This window comes from Physella acuta, unplaced genomic scaffold, assembly GCF_028476545.2.
Source record: "Physella acuta isolate Inbredline_101_S28 unplaced genomic scaffold, ASM2847654v3 ptg001684l, whole genome shotgun sequence".
In the NCBI taxonomy this organism is placed as follows: Eukaryota; Metazoa; Mollusca; class Gastropoda; family Physidae; genus Physella; species Physella acuta.
In genome coordinates, this window is record NW_026733197.1 from 64,916 (window position 1) to 86,298 (window position 21,383).

The following is a 21,383-nucleotide window of genomic DNA, read 5'->3' on the forward strand; positions in this document are numbered from 1 at the left end:
ATCCTCCTTTTTTTCCCGCACTTATGATATTTTCTCATTGAAATGTTTATTTAATACATTTCAATTTTTCAAGAATATTTGCTAAGTAATTCACAAACTTTAACCTCGATGTTTTGCATATTATACCTTTTAGCTTTGTCGTTTAATAAATCATTAAATAATGTGCAATAATTCCATAAGTCTTTTCAAGCAGTTCTCTTCGGATAGCCATCTTAATTCGGTGCGAAGTATAATTTTGTTTTTCTTAATTTTGCCTTTTACAAAATACTTTGTAGAGATGCTTACATTTGAAGCAAGCTTGAATAGCTTCCACTCAGTTTTTAACTGTATTCATTACTTCATTTAGAACTGGTGAAACGTTTTAGTTACTAGGTTTTAAGCTTACATTTTCTTTCCCATCAATTTATGAGCATATTCTGCAGCACGAAAAGTTGTGTTTTATTTATTATTGGTAATATAACGACATCTAATGAATTTCTTTTAACATACTACTTATTTATGTATTTGGAAGTAGTGGTGCGTTTTAGTGATTTAAAGAACAACTTTTTGAACAACACCTTGATATATATATATATATATATATATATATATATATATATATATATATATATACATATGTGTGTGTATGTATGTATTATTTATTTACTTCTTATATATATATATATATATATATATATATATATATATATATATATATATATATATATATATATATATATATATATATATATATATATATATATATATATATACGTATGTATGTAAGTATTATTTATTTATTATATTTTTTACTTCTTATATATATATATATATATATATATATATATATATATATATATATAGAGAGAGAGAGAGAGAGAGAGAGAGAGAGAGAGATAAATATATTTCTTTTTAAGGGGACTGTTATAACTGGGATTAGCATATGATAGAGAACTGTGGTAAAATATCGTTTCATTCTTAATATTGTATTTATGTCCACACTATTATATTGTTTAATTTTAGATGAGATAGCTGCAATATGATTAGTCCTTAATGTGTTTCACTGTACGTCACCCCACTAAATGCAAGTTGTCACAGTCGTAAAGAGTTCGAGCTAATGCATCCACAGGCTAGGCACCCCGCCCCCTCGCGGGACTGCTGGGGTTAGGCAGGGGTTGGGTTACCTTAGGGTGAATTTGGGGCCGCGTGAATTAATTAAGTTAGTTGAATGCTAGACTTGTTATCGTGTGGAAGTGTGTGTCTTGTGCTCCGTGGCAGAACTCTATGTTTGTTTCTTCAATACTAAAGTTTATTAAAGCCTTAAAATTGTACGTGTGTTGGAGGTATTCAATCAAGGCTTAAACTGTTACCTAAAGACATCAACTCACTGCAGATATCAAAGACAACAAATCATGTACCAAATAAACCGATGACTTCATAACAAGGACCATGCGAGACACCCCGAATGTTTACAATCGCAGAGCCGGGTCTAATTAGTAACGTCTTTTAGGGGCAGATAATTAAGCTTTTAAATTATTTGAAACTAAGGTTCTGCCAGATATTTTCATTGTCGCCTGTAAACTGCCACGGACAGTGTGTGTGTGTGTGTGTGTGTGTGTGTGTGTGTGTGTGTGTGTGTGTGTGTGTGCGTGTATGTGTGTGTGCGTGTGTGTGTGTTATCCATACCTTCTCACTGCCTTTGCACTTTAAATACTTTTACTCTCTGCTTTTCAACAATTGTATTCAATATCTTCACTCGATTACACTATTCTTCTGTAAACATTGATGTTACTTAGTGGCTTCCTTGTTTTCATCATATTTGTACAGAACTGTTTGTAACAAATGTGGATATTGATAGTTTGATCAAATTCTCCCCTCACGTCTTTTATTAGTTGGCTAATGAAAAGAAATGTGACAGCTTATCTTAAAAGTACGATAGTTAGTTCTAACTTAATTATTAGCAGAAAATAGACACTGTATCGTTTCTCATTAGTCAACTTTTTCGAATTGCCTCTCTTAATTAAAAACTGGTATAGTGATACATAGTTCAATGTTAACACCCACAATTCTTTAAAAACTGTATCCAAGCTATTTAAAAACAATTCAACTTCTCTAAGGAAAGCAGTAATGCAAAAACAAGAACAAATCCCGTTTTATACCGTAACCCAACCTTGCAACCTAAATATAATTCTAACGCTAACCTTAAATTAAACGAAATCCTAACATTACTTTGCTGTTTGGGTTAGGTAAGGGTGATCAAGCTGAGGTTTCTTTCCTTTTTAGAAATCTTGTTGTTTTAAAGCATTTCAGATATATAAGATATTACTCATTTTGTATTTCTTCACTGATGTTCACATAATTTCTTATTAGCTCTTCACACAATTTCGTCATTTCACTGTTTGCCTAGGATAGTGTTTTTGATTCTATATACTGTGATAAAATTTATATTTATGTTATATAGAAATATTTTTACGTTGCATTATTTAAAGAGATGTATAAGTATATCTAGATACCATTGTTATTATTATTTTTTGTGTTTTTTTTCAAAAGGGATAAATAATTATTTTAAAGTAAAAATTGGATCGTTTTCTTTTTTGTGTTTGAATACGGCATTAAATTACTCAGGTTTTTAATCACTTCCGAATAATAACTTAAACACATTATCTTAGCAAAATGCTATGAATTAAATCGAATGGAACCCACGAACTCATACGCCCTATTATATATAAACTCATTTCGTTAAATTAAGTAACTGAAAGAGATGTGTAGTACAAATTTAAGACGAGCAGTGATATAAAATTATCATCATCATAGCTAGAATTATTAGTGAGGATTACCGATGACTCAGTTCACCTTTTGGAAAGATGATTGCTGTTTTAGTTATGTTTTTTTAGCATATATATTTTATTTTTTAGATCGTTTTCTTATATTAAGTAGATTACTCCATAAAATGAGGTTAGGGTAGGTGAAGCTAAAAAATGACAACAATGAAGTAATGTGTTTAATTATAAGTATGAGGAGCTTATATATGTAAAATTATATTATGTAATATTTTTGAAAATATATATTGCTGTATGGTGAATTTCAGTTTTTTGAGGAAAGAGTCGGGAAATAAATAAGCAAAATACAATGTGTAAGGCATTTTTTTATTGTAAAAAGTGAACGCTATTTAGTTAAAGACGTAAAATATCTATCTTAAACTATCTTAGACTGAATGAATGTCTTGTAGAAAACTAATTTTCTCGTAGAATTATCACAATTTCTAATCTCAGCTAACTGAAAAGTAACCTACAATAATGATATTTTGATTACGTGAAATGATCAGACTAGGTAAAATTGTAATCAATAACTTATGTTCTCTACTGTAAAATGTAGTGAAGGGATGGTTAATGTTGACGTTGGCGTTGTGTGTGATGGGGCATTGACTTGGACTTATAAAGGTGAAGTTGCATTTTGTTGTTACTTTTTGTTAATGTTGCTGGCATAGTGTTGTAGCTGGCTCTCCAGTGCTTATTTGCTGTCTGCCAAAGCATGCAGAGAAGTATCGTCAACCAGCATCTCACAAAGCCCAGCGTCGATGTGCAAATGAAAAGCATAATAGCTAATAGGACAAGTGAAGTAAATTTCGCTTGTTTCTTTGACCTCGGCATATAAAGTCATCACTATGATCAGCTGCTATTACTTTCCCTAACGTGAGTCAGGTATCCATCACAGCTGGGATATTCTATGGACTTGAACTCGGAATAGAACTCGTGACTTTCGGGTTAGCAATAATATGCTCTACCATTCGACCACGTCGGCGTAGTAGTAGTTTTCAAATTAGCTTAGCCCAATACTAATTTATTCATACGTAGGTAGTTTAATATAGAGAAATTGTTTATGTGTATCCACGAACTAAAAGTAACTATAGTATTGAATTTGGACCAACGAAAGAAGTCTAATAGAGTGTTTTTGGAGAAATATTCCTGGCCGGACTATCAAAGCGGTCAAACGTTCGCTTCATGGTTAGGCTTAAAATCATTTTAAAAAATTAATTACATTTTGTATTCCCAAAAAAATTAATGTGCTGATCTATTATGCATACTGATTATTTAACATCGGTAAATTAGGTTATCTATTTTAAAACATATAACACGTGCAGTTTTAAATAAATAAAATTCCCGAAAACTATTTTTAGTTTCTATTTTTAGTGCTTAGGCAGAGTACCAAAATGGCGTTTGATGAGATCAGTTGATGTGTTTTTACGAAACGAGTATTTAAATATTGTTGTAAAGTCTTTTGCACTGGGTAAGTAGGCCTATTTTCATTTGAGTATACATCAGCACATACAATTATACTTTAGACTGAAGCCAGTAACTTAGTTCTTGTCACATATCAATAAAATGGACCATTCAAACAAAACATTTGTCTCTAACCTAGTCCACAACACTTATAAAAATATGACCATGCTTCTCCTACAGTGCTTGTAAGTCTCGGTCTCTCTCGCTTAAAATTTGAAGTCTCGTTAGCTAGTGACAGATATGAATTTCCGAACTACTTTAATTGTTTTAAATGTTATTCGTATGGATAAAAAAAGAACAAAGCGCTATTTGTTTTTAGGCCTAGCTCCAAGATTTTTAAATACAAAGAATACACAAAATGCAATCGTTAACTTAACAATAACGAAAATAAATTTTCTATTTATTTTTGTTTTTACCTATTTAATAAAAATATTCACATTCGGTATTAAACATACTACCTGGCAAGTACGAGAACCAGAAATAGATGGCCTACTTACAAGCCTTCCTTTGTCATCGGTCGAAACAACCATACTTGTTTGATTTCCTCACTAAAATTTAAAGTGCTTAACTTCATATTATATCACTATAAAATACCCATTTTTCGTTTTAAACTATATCTAGCAATAATAACTTTGTACAACAACAACCCAGCCATAACAGGCAGCGTCCGTAAGCATAATTAATTATTTAATACAGTATTTAATTCAGGCATCTCTCCCGTCTACGTAGTGGCGGATTGGGGGGGGGGGCTGAGGGGGCTGCAGCCAGGGCCCCCCGATTTTTAGGGGCCCCCAAATTTCCTTTTCCAGCCATAGTAAATTCCCTTTTAAGCGAAACTGTTGGGTTTTTGTTGTTGTTTTTTTCTACAATAAAAACCATTTTTTTTTAAATCATAAGCTAATTTCAATTTGTGTTAAAATATATCAAACTTGAGCACACACTTTAGTATAAATACCAGCTGTCATCAGCTCCTACACGCTGTCTAAAACAAATAGCCCAGACAGCGTTCGCTTATGACAACAAACTGGGTTTTATTTTAGAGTTAAAAACACAAACAGTGGTTGAATTCTGACACATGAGTCTATGATTGACGCCTTTTTAAAAAATTTACAGCACTTGAAAGTTATTTAGTCAGATAGGCCTAGCGTCAGATCGTGTAGTGAGGTGGTAACCAAATTGAAATAAATACAAATGTTAGGAATAGAGTCTACATTCTGAATTAGGTCTCACTCGCAAGCATCCAGAAAAGCAACATTATTGACCAGCCTTATTAATCAATGAAAAACTGTCTAACCGTCTTTGCTTACCCATCTTACCAAATATGCTTTACATTTTTGTTATTAGAAGGGAAGTTTCGGATATTCATTTTTAAGGGGTACAGGATATCTAGATCTAGTTATTTGGATTAAAACTCCCTAGATTAATTTCCTAGTTTCCAATTAGGGCCTGGTGAGCATAGGGAATATTAGGTAGAGTTCACATATCTAGTTGTTGCCAGCAAATGAGACATTCTGATCAGTTCTTAAATTATGCCTGGCCTCTTTTAGTAGTTTTAAAAATATGAGATTGATATAGGTACCCATCTGTGTTTTGGATGATTAGAGCTCAAAACCTTTAGGTCAGCAGTCGGGGGTTCTACCACCTATTGTAAACTTTTAATTTTTTTTAAAATCAAAATAGGCCACAAACCGTTAGGCCTAATTAATTAGCTTTTACGTTCTTTGGCGACTAGTATATATTTATCTTAAGAATATAAGAAATCATCTACTAATGGAACTAAAACTTAAGACAATTGTGGATACGTGTGGACGGCGTATAGGTGAAGGTGGGGAGGGCCTTTGTGACATCACAATCAAAGAATCATACTCTGTATTGTTGATAGCAAAAACAAAGCTGCATAAACAATGTAGGCCTAAAAGCAAACGAGCCTACGGCAGTGCCAGTGTTATTTTAACCAAACTCAATGGGCAATTATGTCTCGGCAGACCTATTAAGGCCCTATACTACGGTAACAGACATTTAGGTCTAAATTAGGACAAGACAGAAATATAGGAAATAAATCTGGAGTGGACACTATGATTAAAACTTTTAAAAACACTTATAGCCGTTTACTTTTAGTGAACGTTAATATTGGGTATAGAGGCCAGGGATGGCGTTCTATAAATGGACGCCTGTGGAAATCCAACTTTTTGTGGGCCTCAAAAATGGATGACACCTAAGAGGATGGAGGTGTGGTTGTTGTTTTTTTTTTTACGATAATGCCGTGCTTACTGTTTTTAGTTGGGCCTATACTAACCTCTGCATGTTATCAATAATTTCCTACATAGAGTGGTTTGAAATTCTCTTTTTTCTTTTTGCGTCTGCAATCAAGCAAGTTCCAACAGTCTTTATCGTCTGCTCTATAACGACATTATAAAACTCTTATGGATATTTATGTTAATTCAATGTTAGTCTGCATTTCCAGCTTTCACACGCCTAATATAAATACTTGAATGACAGTCGAATAACTATATGTTATGATTCAGAGGTCGGAAACTTCTACACATCTAAAGTAAACAGTCATATATTTAGTACTGCTGTCGTAGCGGATGGATCTCGCATTTCTGTGTTTTTGTGAGTGTGAGTGTGTGTGTCGTGGTAGTTGTAGTGGTAGTGGGTGTGGGAGGGATGGGTTTGGGCAACATAACTTTTTTGCTAAAAATGAGTACATATTGGTTAGATGTTTGTATCTAATTCATCGCTCATTGAACATAATTGGCAGCTTTTTAAATTAGCAGTTTTGTACATATCAGTGTCGAATGTTCCTGTAAGTTAGAATAATCCATTATTATCTTGAATATGTTGATTAATATATAAATATATATATCAGGGGCCCCCAAAAAGTTTCAGCCCGGGGCCCTGCACAAAGATTAATCCGCCCCTGGACGGTCCATGCTCGTCGCCCTGAACGAAATAGGAGAAATATTATTTATATAAATAAATTACATACCTTAACATCGTGCTTCTATGTTTTTGCAGTTGTTTCCCTTCGAAGCGTTAATGTAAAAAGATACATGTGATGATTTAGACGTGTTTTTTTTCTTCATATTGAATGTAAGCACTAGTGTTTGTTATAATATCTCGTATGTGCTGTATTGGTAGTTTAAACTAAGTGTATAGGGAGTTTTCACTAGCTTAGCAAGTCAACAGTCACTTAAATAATTACTTTTATTTTAGGCACAAAATGAATTTAAGTCATACCCGCAAATACTGCCCGTTTTTAATAACACAACTTTTCCACGACAGATATATATATATATATATATATATATATATATATATATATATATATATATATATATATATATATATATATATATATATATATTTAGTAACAGACTACCACAGATAGAAAAATTTTCTTCCCTTTTTCCCTTTTCGATTCCGTTGTTTAGTCCTCACACCTCTATTCACATTTCTGTCTCAAACTCTTTCTGACTCCTGCCCAGCTCCAAAAATCCATCTGTCACCAATAAATCCCCCCCCCACCCCAGCACCCAACCATCCACAACCACCCCAGCGTGTTCGCGAAGCCACTTTGGTCTTTTACCTTTAAGTTACACCCACTTCCACAGCTTTGTGAATTTAAACCCCCACGCCCTCTCAATATGGATAGTAGAGTGCTCCACTGCTCTCTTGGACGTTTCGAGTTCGGTTGTCGAGTCGATTGGAAGGGTCGTGGTCGGGTTATGTCTTCTAAACCGAAAAGTCTGGAGTTCAGTGGCGTAGCCAGGATCGTCTCAAGGGGGGGGGGTCCAATTTTTACCCGGATACAAGCTTTCGATTTGCACCTCCCCCCCCCCCCCTCAGACTTTTGATTTGCACCCCCCCCCCCCCCAAAACTTTCGATTTGGACCCCCCCCCCCTCTTACTTTATATAAATACCGAGGGGTCTATGGGGGGTATGACCCCCTAACCCCCCCCCTCCCCTGCCTACGCCACTGCTGGAGTTTGAACCACGGGTAAATTGGGCCCGGTAGCGAGGGACAGCAACCCATCTAGGGCTGTGAGGGCTCTGGTGCAAACAAAGTTGAAACGAAAGACAAAGCGAATAGGGACGAATAAGGGATGGTCGCAACTGTATTTCCTAAAGCCTAATATAAATTTACTCGAGGTAGATTATTCTAAATATATAAGTTTACTTCCACATTTGTTTGTAAAAACAGTGAGTAAACTTGCATAAAACCGATGTTACTGGTACTATATTTCTTTTTTACTATTTGTAGGATACATAATAGTAAAGGATATTAGTTCTAAAAATATACATCAATGTAACAAGCATACATATTATTATTACACATTGAAAAATTAACAATGGACTTTGGCCCCTTACCAACGCTACAAAAAAGTACCGTACATCATGAAAGTCTATTACATATATTACGGCTTCTGGAGCTACAGAGTATGTTTAATCGTAGGAGAAAGACAACTTGGCTTTCACAATTGTTTTTAAAAAAAAGAAACTACAATTATAAATAACCTTTTTTTATAAATAAATCTGGCGACAATATTTCCGCGCACTATCCGCCACATCTTACTTTCGAGGTCAGTTCGAACATTTATTATGCCTGTTTGTGAACGGGTTACGTGCCCCCTTTTTGGCTGTCGGCTGCCAAGGGGGATCAACAAGTCACGGAAGTCATTAACATTTGAAGTTTTTCCCTATCTTTTACACTAGCAGTAGAGTGCTAAATTTTAAATTTATAAAAAAATAATTATGGTCGACTGTGGGCCCCCTAAAGGGCTTAGCCCCCCCCCCCCCCTATGCTTCTATACTTCTTTATCTATCGGTTACTACAACATGTGATCGAGCGGTTGCGGGTGTGTGTGTGTGTGTGTATAGATGTATTGGCTGAAGATAAAATATGTCTAAAAACATACGTGAAGCTATCAATGCTTACGTCATTGCTGATAATGTTACACTGATTTACAGGAATAAGCTGGCGCATCATTGTGGTTAGTGTGCGATATTGTTACGATGGAGAGCACGGAAGATATCGACACTTTAACTTCAGGTAGTAGCCTATACAAAATTTATATGTTGTTTTTTTTTTCAAAATTATTGCTGTTTTTCATTAATACTTTCCTATAATTGATTCATAGAGTAGTATCATTCTTCATTAAAGAAGCTGATAGTACGAACAGCCTTATGTTCATTTCTATACTACACAAGTATTATATATATTTATATATATATATATATATATATATATATATATATATATATATATATATATATATATATATATATATATATATATATTTATTTATTTATTTATTTATTTATTTATTTTTAAAAATATAACCCTTAATATAGATTCCGAAGAAGACTGTCTTAGTTACTACAGTGATGGTGATGATTGCCCGTCACCTCGCATTTTCCACAATTTTGATAATGCCGCTCCTGAAAGTAACGGAAGCTCGATTAAACCAAACAAGCTAAGGATCGCTAGTTGGAACTTAAACATTCTATCTGAAGCGAAGGTTATGAAAAAAGTGGTAACTATTTGTGATGCAATAATTGACAATGAGTAAGTCTCTTCTAAAGTTTATTGATTACAAAATATCACTGGCCACGGGTGACCTTTTATCAAACCATTTGAACTAGTTTCTAATTTTAGATAGTAACGGTGATAATTAATACTTTATGTCAAGTTATGACTAAACCAAAAAATCTATTCGTGTGGGGTAGACTAAGAGTTGGATGGTATTAATTACTCTTCTGATCACAGTTTAGAATAGGCCCTATTTTATTAGCCCACAAAACGAATAGTATTGGAAATTTGAAGGGCAAAGTGCATTTACCGTGATGCACAGGTTTGAAGAATCAAAGTACTGATGCTCTACCGAAATGTATATATAGAATGACATACAACTGAGGCTATGGCGATAATTGATGTAAATTTCGCGATGTAGCGTATTTAATTTTAATTGATCTGTTACTTCCTTGAACTAATTCAAACAGTTTTAATTGTACGGGCATTGTTTAGAATCGTGTATAGCATTAGATGATAATAGTATAGAACTATTAATTAAAAATATTATTGACACTAGAAAAACGACTGAATAAACGACTTCTATCAGAGGCGTATCCAGGTTTTCGTTGTAGGGGGAGCGAAAAGAGCGAAAAAAGGCGCCGAATTTTTAACACGTTCTATACACGTGTATTTTATATGTATATATATATATATATATATATATATATATATATATATATATATATATATATATATATAAAATTATTAGCTGTATGTCTTTACTTCGCTATGATGTAAAATAAATTGAAAGTAGCACTCTGAAGAAATTAGAAAAAACACACAATGTAGGCCGACAAAACAAAAATTGTATCAATCTAAACAAAAAAAAATATACACACACTACAACCAAAAACAATGAACGTAACACAATCTGTTTTGTGATTCTTGTTTAAAAAATTCTTACATAATAATTCCTGGGAAATTATTTAAGACAAGTGAAATACAGCAAATAGTTACTCTCTTAATATAAATATGTATATATCTAGACATTTAATTATAAATGTCATAACAAATAAATAATTACTTTAGAATATAATAAAATTGTTTAACACCATTCGTGCTTACAAAATGTTTTTGTCTATAATCAGACTTCAATATATCGTCATCATAAATGCATAATGAAAGTTTTTAAAATCAGAGTTGGTATAAAACCACGCTTCTCGATACAATGGAAAAACATTCGGAATAACAGCCTACATTTAACTAAATATCGCTCTTTTAGTTCAGATCATATATTTTTTAACTAACTACTGCTTCTTTTTTTTTGTTCTATAAAGATCATTGTTTAACATAGTGATAGGTATGGGTTAGATCACTGTATTGATCACACACCTTTTCACTTGTAATTGCAAAAACAATCTTCACAAGAGTTTTACGTTTAAAAAGCTAATTTTCTGGCGGCATTGTACTTTGGTGCATCATTACGCGTTTTTCTACATGTACTTAACAGATAAGTTCGGGGGGGGGGGGGGGGGGTTCAACTTCATTCACCACTGTCCGGTCACTTTATGTCAATTATCCAACCCAGTGTATACCTAGATGTGACATTAATGTCGCTCTACACATTTGTGATGGTGAGGTGTGTGTGTGTGGGGGGGGGGGGGGAGATAACCAACTCAGAGTGAACATAGCTTAAGTTTTTAGATGACTGTTCAAAAAATACATATATATTACACAAATATATATTACACAAATATATATTACAGAAATAGATTTAAATAAGTAGCAGTGGTATTATGACAATATTTTTTTACAGAGGGGTCCATGGGGGAGGGGGGGGTTGTAACTGTTTCATATAATTTGTAATCGTAATCAATATCGCCCAAACTGTAAGAATACTAATACTTCATCGTAATAACGTTGTTGGCCTTGTCAAAATTTCCCCACCACTACTCAGTTTGCTCATAAGTAAATTTAAATAGAGGTGCCACATCAGTTGTATTTATTTCTATATTGTAATTTAAAAAAAAATTAATCACACGATTCAAACTGTATATATAAAGTAATTATGTGTGAAGTTTCATGTATATAGGGGACGGAGTAGTCTAGCGGTAGAGAGCTGGACAGCTAACCCGTAAGTCTCGAGTTCGAATCCGGGTTCAAGTCAGCAGACCGTCCCTGAGTCCACCCAACTGATGGGTACCTAACTCACGTTAGGAAAAGTAAAAGCGGCTGGGCATAGTGCTGACCACACTATCTCTTCATATGCCGAGGTCACAGAAACAAGTGAACTCTAGATCACTTGCCCCTTAGACCGTCAGGTTTGAAAGGGAAACTTTTATGTACAACATTTTCTAATTCAATTATTCGTAAGCAAATACATTATACAGTTGCCTTAAACTTTACACCCCTCTTGCCAGGTGGTACTACCCGTAGAGGTTTTTTAAACATTGCAATGCATCGTAATGGTTTTTTTTTTTTAGAATGGCAAACTGATGCAGCTGTTACTACGTGTTGTAAACATAGACACTACTAGACTAGTACAATAATGCTTAATTGCTGCATGAAAAGAAGTCTTGTGGTTTACATAGATGTGCCGACCAAAAATATTTTTTTAAAAATATTATTGTTTAAAACTTTGAGTTTAAAAAGTTTCCAAAAAGGCGCCACTTTGCTGAAAATGGCCAGAGGGGGAGCGGCCGCTCCCCCTGCTCCCCCCTGCGTACGCTACTGACTACTATGTATATACACAATAAATAATTATTAATAATACGCATATTTTAATTGATCCATTTTTAAGAATAATTCTCTGTTTCAGGTTAAATATTGTAGCTATACAGGAAATCAGATGGGAAGGTGCATTGAATGTAGTGAGTGGTCATAAGATTCCATGATTTGCATTATATTTGGCCACTATTCAGTCCTGTGTGAAAATAAGAAAATATTTTATATATATATATATATATATATATATATATATATATATATATATATATATATGTATATATATATATATATATACATATGTGTGTGTGTGTGTGTGCGTGTTCGTGTCAGTGTCAATATAACATCTATTAACAGATCTGCTGCATGCTCAACAAGAGATTGGGTAGAGATGATGGAAACGCTTGGATGAGCGTCGTTTCTGATACAGCTGGACGAATGCATGCGGTATTAAGTACTTTCTCAATTACAACGCCTGTTGTGTGACAGGCAAAAGGTTTTTGTTTTAACTTAGGTTTTGTTTTCATTTGTCTAGGTCAGTCCTCAAGGATGAAAATTTAAGGGAAAAAAGTATGAAATGACACTGTGAACTATTATTTGATCTTTATTAAATACCTTTGTTTGTTTGTTAGTTTGTTTATTTGGTTGGTTGGTTGGGTGGGTAGGTGGAAGGATGGGTGGGTGAATAGGTTGGTCGTTTGGTCGGTCGGTTGGTTAGTTGGTTGGTTGGTTGGTTGGTTGGTTGGTTGGTTGGGTGGTTGGTTGGTTGGTTGGTGGGTTGGTTGGTTTTTTGATTGGTTGGTGGATGGCTTGGTCGGTCGTTCGGTTGGTTGGTCGGTTGTTTGATTGTTTGGTTGGTTGGTTAGTTGATTGGTTGGTTGCTTTGATGATTGCTTTGTTCCGTTTCGTTTCGTTTTGTTTCCTTTTTTTTGTTTTGTTTTGTTTTGTTTCTTTCTATCTTTCTTTCTTTCCATCTTTCTTTTTTTATTCGTTTATATGTTTATTCATTTGTCCGTGTATTTGTTAATGCGTTTATTTTTTTTTCATTTATAATATATATTTCTTAACTATTCCTTTAATTAGTTGTTTTTTTAATTATTTATAATTACGATTATTTCATTCGCTTAAACCTGCAGGGTATGGAACTTAGTGGTTTCCTGTTTGATTCTTCAAAAGGTATTACCGTGGATTATTCGGAATTAACAAGATTACGTAGCATCGAATTATCTCATCTAAACAAATTTCCTTTTACTATCGAATCAAAGGTATTTTTCTTTTACACCATTATGTATATTTTAATTTTTTTATAAGTAGGCTACTAAGTGTAGAATAATTAACAAACTGAAGTTATAGACATTTTTGTCATGGATTTTTAAACTACAAAATGTGTACAATATACAAATATTTGCTGGATTTAATTAATCGAACGTGTGTATTTATTTTTGTAGAGAAATTGTATATTTAAATTAAAAATAAAGACGAATTGTACAAACTAGTATTAGGCTCCAAATTATGTAACCATCTTTGCTTTTTTAATAAAAAAAATAAAGTGAGAAAATGTGAAAAGAAATATGCTTGTGACCTTAGTCTGTAATAAAACATCACTTAAATAACGTTTCGATGGCGGGGGGGGGGGGGCAGTAAAAATTGGGAGTCTAGATTTCAGCGTACATGCTTAATTAAGCTGCGACTCATTTACAAATATACTCATACACGTACCGGCCAATTTGGCAATATTTAAATGACCAGTTACAGTTTTAGTTTAATACCATGTATTGAAAAATTCTCATGGTTACAATAACATCAATTGTTATAAATACTTAGCATGAATAATTAATTTAAAAATATAAAATCAAGTGGACAGCCAGAATGTAGGTTTTTAATGTGGGCGAATTGATCATATTATGTAATAAACAATTTAGATTACCGGTATATCTTTTACATTACAGAAATTGGAAAACGGAAAGTTCATCTGCAACTACAGCAAAGCCATCGTTCTTATTAAAGAGCAATTGGAAACTTTAACTGGTGTTACAGGCGTGGTTATGGTTGAAGACATTTATAACGACCCACTTCTAGTACGTCATAGTATTTACATGAAATGAATATAATTCGATGATTTGTATATGTGATTCAATTTTTAACAGAATAAACAAAAGTAGGCAATTTATTTAAATTAACGCATTAGTTTGTTTTCAATTTGTTACTTTTTTTCTTTCTCGTATCCAGTGTATAGGGGAGGTATTGTAATTGTGCACACACTTACATGAAATTGTGATAGTTTTGACCGTTTTACACCTCAGTACTTCATCATATAGTATAGGGAACTTATTTTAATCGAACAAAAATTCTAAATACAGATTTATCAAAATTCCATGTCGGAAAATTTCGGATTTGCAATTTTGTTCTTTTGTTTATGTGTTTACAGCTAGTTTAATGAAATGTCATATATAAGTATTAGTAAAGTATCAACTTTTCTGCGATTTCCGGTAACCGAAGCTGCTAGATGAAGGACTTTCATAATTTACAAAGAAAAAGGATGACCAGTCAATTCGATACAAAATATTGAAACCTGATTTGCAATTATTTTTTTCAAACTATGAATGACATGTTATTCTGTTCTCTTAGTGTAATTTAGCGAAAGCAAAACAGCTTGACAATTTTCAAAATGTTAGCGTTTTTTGTTTACAATTTAAAATAGTTTCGTAATTAATGAAAACCTTTTGGAATTTCACAGCATCTTTTATGTATTACTTTGTGTATTGGGATGTGGTGTGCATGTCATATTAATTAGTTCAATAAAAACCTTTTTGATTATCATAATCCTTGACTTTTATTTATAAAGATTTCTCTTCTTAAAATTGTATAGTGCATTTTACTAACTAGATTTTATACTTTAATGGTTGTTCCTTCTTTTGAGAAACAACTCTACCTTTTTACAATGGTACCTATTTTTAGATTTATAAGCTTTTATTTAGCTTACTATTTTTTTCTGTGTGTATGTTTGTGGTAAATCAGGTAACTTATTTTGAACCACTTCTAAAAAAAAAAACTTTTATAGTAATAATTTTTTAAATGCACTAAAAAATAAAAACAAATAAAAACAAACTTTTTGCATTAAAAATATTGGTCGCTGAAATGAGTAAGAGATTTCACTAGTAACCAATGTTTTCTCAAAAGAAAGTTTGTTTTATTTTATTTTTATTGTCATAGCATTTAAAAGCGTATGTAAAGGTTTTTATAGTTGTTTTATTTAAGCATCATATTTCATCATACTTCAGTGATGAGTTCTGGGTTGAATAGTTCAAAATGCTAAATTTCATTATATTTAGAAACTAGTTTCTATAAAACTTGTTCTTCGACATTTTTTATTACTGTTTTTTTTTAACAGATAACTCAGATCGGACCGCTCACGGACAATAAAGAGGTGGTTATAGCGAAGCTGCAAAATGATATGGAAAACCTTATGAAAATTACAAGTGATAAAAGAATTTTCACTAGAGATCCCTTTTATGTATCATTTAAGGTAGAGATAATTTATGAAATCGTATTGAAAATTGTTTAGGGTTTTTGTTTATTGGTTTGCCTCACTCATGATTACAAGTTTTTAATTAATTAAAGCAAAAAGTTTTAAAATTAAATCATTAAGATATTCTAGTTTTTGTCAAATGTATGGTTGAAACTATTTTCTTTTCAACGCAAAGCAACTGCTTGCCGTTATCAATTGTTTACGTTAGTGCACGTAGTAAAATATCTAAGAAACTGTTTAATAAATGTATTGCAGATCAAAGGGACAAGTTTCAATCTCCTTAGCGTTCACATAAAAGCTGGGGGAACACAGAACTCCCGAGTACGAAACGAAATTGAATCTTTAAGCGACCTCATTGGATATTGTTTTACTCCAGGTAATGTGTGTACTTTAAACTAATTAACAAACATAAAATATTTTATATTCATATGAATTATTAGTAGAATGAAAATTGGAGTGTACTAACTAATAGTCCAGATTAGTGTATTCATTTCGTTTAGTAAAGTGGTTGGGGTAAAATAGCCAGTGCGACAAAATCAAGTGAAGCAGAGACCTATCCTCCTCCCACCCCCTCTTCCATCTTCATCAATACACCATCCCAGATCATTTTTATACAATAAACCGGGAGTGATCTCCCCTAAACTTTCTCGAATATTCTTATATAAAACAACAGGGGATGGGAACTCGGGCTATAGACATGATTTTTAATCCATTTTAAATACTTAAAGTTTTAAAAATAGAATAAAATCTCGTAGACAAAAGAATTGCACACCAAATGAACGCCAAATAAAAAAGTGCATAATCGTGCACAATATTATTAGTACTTTATAAATTTACATACGTTTTTTGAGAAATCGGAAATAGCGTAAATTAGTACTTCCGGTCAACGGAAATTACTCAAAATTTGATAGAAGGTAGAGAATTAGATCTTTTACTTACGTGTGAAATTTTATTTATCTATCTGAAATAGTACTCAAATTATAGACTTTTGAAAAATTCAAAGTAGTAAAAGTACCACTTCCGTTTATCGGAAATCGCTCAAAAGTTTATACGGATCTACGATTTTGGTAAAATACTTATATATGAAATTTCATCAACCTAGCTGTTACGGTACTCAAGTAATCGTGTTTACACAAAGACAGACAGACAGACAGACAGACACACAGACATACGGACAAGATTATGTTTTTCCGTATCAGTGAGGTGTAAAACGTCGAGATTTGTAAAAATCTCGATTTTTTTTTTGCACGATTACAAGACTTTCTCTATACTTCGTATATACGAGAAAGTAAAAAACAACAACCGTTACAAACAATCGTAACAAATACTAGGCCTTAATATTTTTTTTCCGTTTAGACCTATTAGCAGTTGGTTACTGTAGAGGTCAATAACTATTATTTTCTCAATTTTAGCAACTAAGACTATTTTACCTGTTGAACTGTATTCAACACGTATAGCAGAAATACTATATTGCGGTTCTCTTAAACTTTTAGCAGGCGATTTAAATAAGGTTATGAGTCATATGGTCTAATTATTGTTGGGGTTATTGTGTTTGTAATCAATAACCGGCTTAAAGGTTAAGAATTATTTTGAAAATTTTGGTTTATGGCACAGGACACGGTAACCTAAAAATAATATTATCTTGTATTTTTAGATCAGAACGTCATAATACTGGGTGATTTCAATCTGTCACCAGAAGATCCATGTATGTCAAGTGTTTTTTTATTGTTATTAATATTTTTTTTGGAAGATTCATCAGTCTAGGGTGGATAGGAAAATGGGTGTAGCGAGTTAGCAGTCTGTATGGTCTATTAATATTTCATGATGAATGTGCACATTTTTTTTTTAATTTTAAACATTATTACTAAACTTTCAACTATTTTCTGAATTATTTTCTTTGACTATTAAAAAGCATTAAGTTAAACCCTTTATTCTTGTGATAACAGAACCTATGCAATGACTAAGGATCATTAAATCGAACCCATGTCCTAAATGTATTTTTACGTTGTGCTTTGTTTCTGGATAAATAATACAATATACGCTAAAGACGCTAATAAAAAGGATAATTCCTGCGTGAAATTTCTCGACTTGTCGATAAGATATTAATTAGGGGCAGTATTTCTTCCAGACTTTTTTCTCCGGGGGGGGGGGGGCACTTGAAATTTTGGAAAGGGGGGGGGGGCGGTAGATTTATTCGGGGGGGGGGGGGGCGGACACTGTTAAAAGTATATATATTCTATATAAATTATATAAATTTCACTTCGTTCGGGGGATGCCTGGAAGAAACTCTGATTAGGGGCACGTATAAATGTGAACACATATGAAGAATTGCTATCTGTTTAAAAACTCGGCAACATTTGATGCATCATTTATGCCAACTATAAAAGTCCCGAGTGCGACTGCCCAAAATCAAACAACTGTTGCCGTGCAGATTGTCCGAGTTTTAAACAACAGACTTTGAAGCAAATCCTGAAATAAAATCATGCTGAAGGTTGAGTCCACGGAATTAATCGCGCATAACATGATATGTAATACTTAATTGTGTTGGAGGAAATCCCCTCCGATAGTAGACAAGAGGGTAGGCTCCAGAAAAAAAAAACTTCTCAATTAAAACGATTTATTAAATTATTTGTGTATAGCTGATTAGTTTTAGTACAAGAAGGATCAATGATTACATAGCCAATATATATGTTACTTTATAAAATTTTAGAACTCCACAAAAGGTTGTTTTTTCTATGACAACCATATTTTCACAAGAGTCCCTGATGCATGCAAAAATTTTCCTTAAGTACCCTAACTGATACATACAGAAATAAATAAGAAAGGCTTATTAATTTAAAAGTTTTTTCCCCGTTTTTTCCCGGAGCCTACCCTCTAATCAAGAAGAAAAATAAGAAATGTAATCAACAAAATAAGTAATTAGTAGATTTCAGTACGAAAAACGAAATCGATTTTTATAATTTTCATATATATATATATATATATATATATATATATATATATATATATATATATATATATATATATATATATATATATATATATATGTATATATATATATGTATGTATATATACATATATATATATATTTATATATATATATATATATAATTTCAAATACGTATATATATATACGTATATATATATATATATATATATATATATATATATATATATATATGTATGTATATATATATATATATATATATATATAATTTCAAATAAGTATATATATATACGTATATATATATATATATATATATATATATATATATATATATATATATATATATATATATATATATATATATATATATATATATGTAACGAGTCCCCGAGTCTATCCTGCCGACAACGCCAAATGTAACGAGTCTCTGACTACCCTGCCGACAACGCCAAATGTGACCTTCCCGAGTCTAACCACTCATTCCACACAACATTGACCACAGCATAGATACTCGAAGATGCAGGTTCATTATTGATCCTTTTATTACATGAATCAAAGAATGTTTCACAATAATATATTGAATCAAGAGAGATGTTTCACAATAATAGTCTGAATCAACGGACCCCCAACAGTCCTCACTAGGCTTCATCTAACTGAATACACATGTCTAACGTCCTTCTTAACACAATATAACCAACGTGGTACTGCCACACAGACTCACTGAGAGAGAGAGACTGACTGACTGACTGACCGAGAGAGACTGACTGCCTGACTGAGCGAGAGAGAGACTGAGAGCTCAGCCGTCGCCTTCCTTATATCCCCTTCATAATCGTACTCATATTCGGTCCTATCATAATCGTAATTGTAATCGATTCTAATCGTTACATCAGACTGTTAATTACGCCGCTTCTGTCGTACAGTCCGATTTTAATAAGCCACCTGCATCCTGTCACATCAAAGTTGACAGACCGTCTTTCGTATCGCTTCCCGAGATACTACGCCTTGGCATCAGCCAACACCTGCACTGTGACGTCAGACTGTAACACGTTATGTCTCTTGGTAACTTCCCCTAGTTACATATATATATATATATATATATATATATATATATATATATATATATGTATATATATATATATATACATAATATATATATATATATATATATATATATATATATATATATATATATATATATATATATATATATAATTTCAAATACGTATTGACTACAGCCTTCACAAAGCTGAAATCACTAAATTACGTGCAATGCATTCACGAGTTTACAAACATCAGTTTGGAGAAGCCAGAGGGATCTGCTATCCATGATAACATTTGGATAAGTGAAGCAGTACGATCTTTAACAGGAAGTTGTAAGCTGTTTTATTGTTGTTCTGATAACTGTTACTATAATATAGAATATAAAATTCCTGAATTTTTGTCATTCTAAAGTTCTATTTTTTTACGGCCGCTATAAATGCAGAACTGAAAAAAACATGATTTCTATCCCTGTCTACAAAAATAATGGAAGGATCTTTCGTCAAAGTCGTTGTTGTTGTCAACTAATCATGAATCATGTTATCACACAGACAAAGGTTATGTGGTTAGAGACAACGTCAGCTGTCGTTTGTGTGGTGAATACGTCAGTGACCACTGCCCAGTGTTCGTTGAGTTACAGTACGTTGAAGATTCAAAATGCCATCATCAAACAGCCTTCCTTATCAAATGAAGCAAATGAAGCATTGTTTTTTTTTAATTTTATTGTTTGTAAATGTATAAATAAATTATATTGTTAAAAAAAAGTTAAACGAGCTGTAAAAAGCATTTTAAATATATGATTGATTTATAACACAATTTATGCAATAAAAAAATTATTTCGATGGTGTCATTACAGTTAAGATAATGCATAGTTTATGAACGGCAAAATCGTAGAGATTATTTAATCATTGTTGTAAATATCATAAGCATTAGAGGCAGTGGCGTAGCGAGGTCGGGTGTCACCCGGTGCGGCACTTAATGGTGTCACCCCCCCCCCCCCAGAGGCGTAGCGACCCTTACCGTGGACAAACTTTCAAATTTTCGATTTGCACCCCCCCCCCTCAAGTTTTCGATTTGCACCCCCCCCCCCCCTTCAAGTTTTTCTCTATATATTCTGCTATTTTTTGCCTTGGTGTCACCCCCCTAAATGGTGTCACCCGGTGCGGTCCGCACCCCCCGCCCCCCCCCCCCCGCCCCCCCTCGCTACGCCCCTGATTAGAGGGAAAGACATATTATATATATTATTTGATTTTTACAATACCATGGTCTCCAATATTTTCGTCGAGTACAAGTAAGACCTTGGTTGTTTTCATTGTGGTATTTTAAAACAAAGCTGGTGATTTTATAATTAATGATTTTACACTAGGGGA

The 21,383-nt window shown here is 32.9% G+C and overlaps 1 protein-coding gene across 3 annotated transcripts; it reads left to right on the forward strand.

The window, feature by feature from the left end:
• The first annotated feature begins 4,180 nt into the window (after nt 1-4,180).
• Nucleotides 4,181-21,040, forward strand: LOC131929838 (uncharacterized). Of its 3 annotated transcripts, XM_059286230.1 has the most exons (13): nt 4,181-4,266; nt 7,278-7,352; nt 9,232-9,313; nt 9,616-9,829; nt 12,594-12,645; nt 12,857-12,946; nt 13,636-13,764; nt 14,449-14,577; nt 15,891-16,025; nt 16,284-16,404; nt 17,683-17,733; nt 20,211-20,348; nt 20,565-21,040. In XM_059286230.1, the coding sequence occupies exons 3-13, from the start codon at nt 9,277-9,279 to the stop codon at nt 20,702-20,704; spliced, it is 1,236 nt and encodes a 411-aa protein (XP_059142213.1). In that variant the 5' UTR covers nt 4,181-4,266; nt 7,278-7,352; nt 9,232-9,276; the 3' UTR covers nt 20,705-21,040. The 3 variants fall into 3 exon arrangements, with proteins under 3 accessions (XP_059142213.1, XP_059142212.1, XP_059142214.1); XM_059286229.1 differs by lacking the exon at nt 7,278-7,352 and having other exon boundaries at nt 20,565-21,039; XM_059286231.1 differs by lacking the exons at nt 4,181-4,266; nt 7,278-7,352 and adding an exon at nt 4,790-4,928.
• Nucleotides 21,041-21,383: the final 343 nt, after the last annotated feature.

What these genes read in the sequence shown, in the direction of transcription:
- LOC131929838 (XM_059286230.1), top strand. Translation starts at nt 9,277, where the DNA reads ATGGAGAGCACGGAAGATATCGACACTTTAACTTCAG. An exon ending in GGGAAGGTGCATTGAATGTA is followed by an intron (nt 12,646 to 12,856) that starts GTGAGTGGTCAT and finishes ATCTATTAACAG; the next exon opens with ATCTGCTGCATGCTCAACAA. An exon ending in CTTTTACTATCGAATCAAAG is followed by an intron (nt 13,765 to 14,448) that starts GTATTTTTCTTT and finishes TTTACATTACAG; the next exon opens with AAATTGGAAAACGGAAAGTT.